Source organism: Temnothorax curvispinosus, unplaced genomic scaffold, assembly GCF_003070985.1.
Source record: "Temnothorax curvispinosus isolate PA1 unplaced genomic scaffold, ASM307098v1 QBEX01003837.1, whole genome shotgun sequence".
NCBI lineage: Eukaryota > Metazoa > Arthropoda > Insecta > Hymenoptera > Formicidae > Temnothorax > Temnothorax curvispinosus.
In genome coordinates, this window is record NW_020213617.1 from 1 (window position 1) to 5241 (window position 5241).

The 5241-nt window shown below is 37.8% G+C and overlaps 1 protein-coding gene across 1 annotated transcript; it reads left to right on the forward strand.

The window, feature by feature from the left end:
- Positions 1-1267: 1267 nt before the first annotated feature.
- Positions 1268-5152, forward strand: LOC112452941 (the record flags this gene model as incomplete). Its single annotated transcript, XM_025013410.1, has 3 exons — positions 1268-1355; positions 1494-2660; positions 4996-5152. Coding segments are annotated over exons 1-3 (1412 nt in total), but the record flags the coding sequence as incomplete, so codon positions are not given.
- Between the last annotated feature and the right edge of the window lie 89 nt (positions 5153-5241).

Sequence of the window (5241 nt, forward strand, 5' to 3'; positions counted from 1 at the left end):
ATCCTTAACACCAGTACGTAGATCACGATTCATTCGGAGCGTGTACATTTTTTGGTCCTTCGAGCCGGATAAACAAGAATCAGTTATAGAAAATTAGTCTGAGTTACTTTAAGTCTCGGATATACAGTCGTATGGTGTTGAGGAGGCATGAAACAATAGTACTAAAATTGTAAAGAGCCTTTCACTATAATAATAGTTTAAATTCAAATAAGGACATATAATACTTTCAAAATGCGCATTGAACATATAACGAGTAAGCTTGAGCAGCTTTTAGCGCTCAGTATAAACATTACAGATTTCTATGATGTTTTCATTGGAATAGGACTATTAAATACTTCTAATCAGCACATTCAAACGCAACTTTCAGAACTAAAGGGGATTTGGAATCAATTTCATCTTGTTCATACCGCGGTAACAATATCAATACCGAAACTTTCAATTGAGGAACAACGCGAAATCCTAAATCATTTTTACTTCAAAGAAAATATTTACGATACAACCAGAGAGGATTATTTAAACTCGTTCGAAAGATTTACTTCATTGTTGGAACATGCTCAAAGTGCTACCACAGAGGTTTCGTCAATTCAGGCAACTTCTGTGCCATCAACGTCAAATCAGTCAGCCTCGGTGCCAACAACGTCAAATCAGTTAGCTTCTGTTCTCTCAACGGGGCATCATTCAACTGCTGTTTCAACTACGTCAAATCAATCAGTGCCTCTTCCTAGTGCTGGGTTTAATTATCTTCAGAATGCAAAGTTGCCTTTTATAAAAATTCCCCACTTTGATGGTAATTCTGATAAATGGCTTGCGTTTAAAAATCTCTTTCACTCAATGATAGTGACAAGCCAAACGTTGTCTGCGGTTGAAAAATTGCAGTATTTAAAAAACTCATTTGGAGGGCACAGCGCTCAATTTGGTTCAGCATATAGCATTAACTGCGGAGAATTTTCAAAAGACATGGGATGCTCTCGTAGAATTCTATGAGAACACGCGATTATTAATAAATTCTACGCTTCAATCCTTATTTAATCTGAAACGAGTTAACAAAGAATCAGGCTCAGAACTGCAGCAATTGTATTCAGATATCATGCAATTGTATCGGACCTTTGAAACGTTAGGATGTCCAGTCGCTCATTGGGACCATATTTTGAATTTTATTTGCACTCAAAAGCTAGATTTAGAATCGAATAAAGTATGGGAATCACAATTAGGTTCCAGTAGAAAACCTCCTTCATGGAAACAGTTTCATGATTTTTTATTTGCCCGAATGTCATCATTACAGTCCTTTGAGAGCTCTCAGCAAAAGCGAATTTTGCAATCAACAAAACAATTCTCAGCAAAGGTTCATCATCAAGGTAAATCAAACGAAAAAGGTGCCTGTATTTTGTGTAAAGAAAAGCATTTCATATCCTTTTGCCCTCGATACGCGTCGAAGACGATACAGCAAAAATTAACATTTATATCCACACACAAGCTTTGTTATAATTGCTTAGGATCTCATCGAGTTGCTCAATGTAGAGTCACTAAACGGTGCCAGAAGTGCGGTCGTAAACACCACACTTCAATTCATTCCAACGAATCTTCTAAATTAAAGGGAAAGGAGAACAATAATAATCATACAAAACAGGAATCCTCTTCAAATACTTCGTCAAAACAGGATGCTAAAGTTTTGCATTCTCATCATGACGAGTCGATAGGATCGTCTATTCTTTTGGCTACTGCAAGAGTTTTGGTTATTTCTGCAACAGGGCAATCCAGAAAATTGAGAGCACTCGTAGATCAGGGTTCAGAAGCGGCAATTATTACAGAGAGAGTTGTTCAACAACTCAATTTACCTAGAGTTCATTCTTCAGTATCGTTAACAGGAATTGGTGCGAAAAATAACCAGACAAAAGGGACTACCTCATTTCTGCTCAAACCACATTTTTTGTCAGAATTTGAAGTTAAGATACAAGCTTACATTTTACCGAAATTAACTTCTTCGATGCCTTCTCTCTCACATAATAAGGATAAATGGGATCATTTGAAAAATCTAAAATTAGCTGATCCTGATTTTCATAAAAAGGGAAAAATTGACTTAATAATTGGTGCTGATATCTACAGTCGAATTATAAAAGACGGAATCATTAGAGGAGAACCTGACACTCCTATCGCTCAAGCCACAAGGCTAGGTTGGATTGTTTCCGGGGTGACAAGTCCTAGCACAACCAATCCTAGAGTTCAAGGTTATCATGTGTCCATCACTGATGACATTCACAACCTGCTTAAACGGTTTTGGGAAACTGAAGAAATTTCGATTAATGCTAAGACGTTAACTAAAGACGAACAAGACTGTGAAGACCATTTCGAAGCTACTCATTCTCGGGACGCTACCGGGAGATACATTGTAAAACTTCCTTTTAAAGATGCACCAGACAAACTTGGAAATTCAAAATCAAAAGCTATTCGAGTAATGACTAACTTACGTCACAGATTTTCTAGTAATGTATCTCACGCTAAATTGTACGAGCATTTTATTAAAGAATATGAAGATTTAAATCACATGAAAAGGGTACAAAATTCACAAGATGAACCGGATAAAGTTAATTATCTGCCGCATCACGGAGTTTACCGGGAACAATCTCTTAGTACAAAGTTAAGAGTAGTCGTTAACGCGTCAAGTAAAACTACGACTGGGTATTCTATCAATGAACTCCTCCATCCGGGAGCAAAATTACAAGTTAATTTGTTTAACGTTCTTACATGGTTTAGATCATTTTGATACGTTTTCTTTGCTGACATCGAGAAGATGTACAGACAAATACGGATACATCCCGATGACTGGAATTATCAAAGAATTGTTTGGATAGATCATCTAGGAATAATTATTATATTTATTCTGTTAACCGTAACGTATGGGTTTATATGTGCACCGTTCTTAGCTTTACGATCATTCGAACAATTGATCCTCGACGAAGGACATAAATTTCCTCTCGCTCTTCCAACTATGAAAAATGGAAGGTATGTTGACGATTTTTTTGGAGGAGAGGATACTATTCAGCAAACATGTAAGGTTGTCGAGCAGGTAGATAAGCTTTGTATGGCGGGCGGCTTCCCTTTGAAAAAATGAGTTAGCAATGAACAATCGGTTCTTCGTTCCATTCCATCAGAAAATAGAATTGATACATCATCTGTCCAAATAGATGAATCCTCCATGATACATACACTTGGCCTATCATGGAATCCTTCAATCGATCAATTTAAATTCACTTTGAATCTTGAGGAGCCTAAGGTAATTTCGAAACGTACTATACTTTCAACAATTTCAAAGATTTTCGATCCGTTAGGATTCATTTCACCCATTACTATCACCGGAAGAATTATTGTTCAGGAACTGTGGTCAAGTGGACTTGGTTGGGATGAGAGACTCCCTCACCTTCTGCTGAATAAATGGCAGCAGTTTTTATTGCAGTTACGCGAAGCCTCGAGCTTTACCTTTCCAAGGTGGATTGGGTTAAATTCAGTCGACTCGTTTGAAGTGCATGGGTTCAGTGATGCATCTCAAAATGCAATAGCAGCAGTTGTTTATTTGCGATCGTGTTCTACTAATAGTTTGATTACCATTACCTTGGTAGCTTCAAAGACAAAGGTCGCACCGTTGAAAAGATTAACAATTCCTAGACTTGAGCTCTTAGCAGCTGTATTACTCGTAAAATTGATGAAATCTATTCTTCTGACATTCAATAAACCCAATTTGCCAATATTCGCATGGACAGACTCAAAGGTCACTAGCATATGGATTAATAATCATCCATCTCGATGGAAGGAGTTTGTCCATAATCGAGTATGCTTCATTCAGGACGCTTTGCCACAGTGCAAATGGGGTTTAGTTCCAGGTTTGGAAAACCCAGCTGATCTGGCAACACGAGGGATTTCTCCCGCTCAATTGAATGACAGTTCTATGTGGTGGAGTGGTCCAAAATGGTTATCGGAAGACAGGTCAGCTTGGCCAAAGGATTCATCATCTGTCGTAACTGAAAATCTCGAAGAGAGAGAAACCAAAATGCGTTCTTGTGTAACAACGAAAATTATGGAAATTTGGAATCTTGTATTAAGATATTCAAGCCTTACTAAATTACTTCGAATTACAGCCTTATGTAGAAAATTCATTCGCAAGACGCATAAGAATACCAACGCTACGGTCAATTCTTTCCTTTCAATTGATGACATAAATAATGAAAAATACTTTTGGGTAAAGAATGTACAACATTATTCGTTTTCGGCAGAATTAAAGACTCTTGCTCAGGGACAATCTCTCGCTAAATCAAATTCATTGATCCGTCTTACGCCGTACATCGATTCTGATGGATTACTACGAGTAGGTGGACGACTTCAACATGCGTTATTATCGAATGAATCAAAACATCCATTAATCTTACCCAAAGATTCCTCGTTTACTACATTGGTTATAAATGACGCACATTTTCGAACTCTTCACGGAGGAGTGCAAGTTACATTATCCTATATTCGCGAAACATATTGGATCTTAAACGGTCGATTAGCAGTTAAAGCTTTCATTCATAAGTGTATCAAGTGCACTCGCTTTCGTCAAAAGCGAGCTCAGCAAATTATGGGTCAGCTACCTATAAATAGAGTTGTTCCATCACGTTCGTTTTTGCATTCAGGCGTAGACTATGCAGGGCCTTTCACCATTAAAACATGGAAAGGAAAGAACGCTAAGACATACAAAGGATACATAGCATTGTTTGTTTGTTTCGCAACATCTGCACTTCATTTAGAATTCGTTACCGACTATACAGCTGAAGCATTCATTGCAGCTTATCGACGATTTACATCTAGACGAGGGATTTGTGCAACACTCACAAGTGATTGTGGTACCAATTTTATAGGAGCAGATAAAGAGCTCACCCGACTATCTTCAGCGACAGCTTTCAATTTACAAATGGAATAAAGGCAATACTGATATTGCTGTGGGTTCTATTGTCTTTGTTGTAGATGAGAGATATCCACCTTCAAAATGGCCCTTAGGAAGAGTCACTGAAACACATGCAAGACCTGACGGTCACATTCGAGTAGTCACCGTTAAAACTCAATTTTCTGAATGTAAACTACCTATTGTAAAGATATGTCCGTTAGAAGTTGAATCTACTCAGTAATTAATTTTCGTCAACTACAGTTGACGAAGGCGGGCGGAATGTTCAAAATACCGCTTATAAGGATAGGAAACAGTGGTGGACTGCC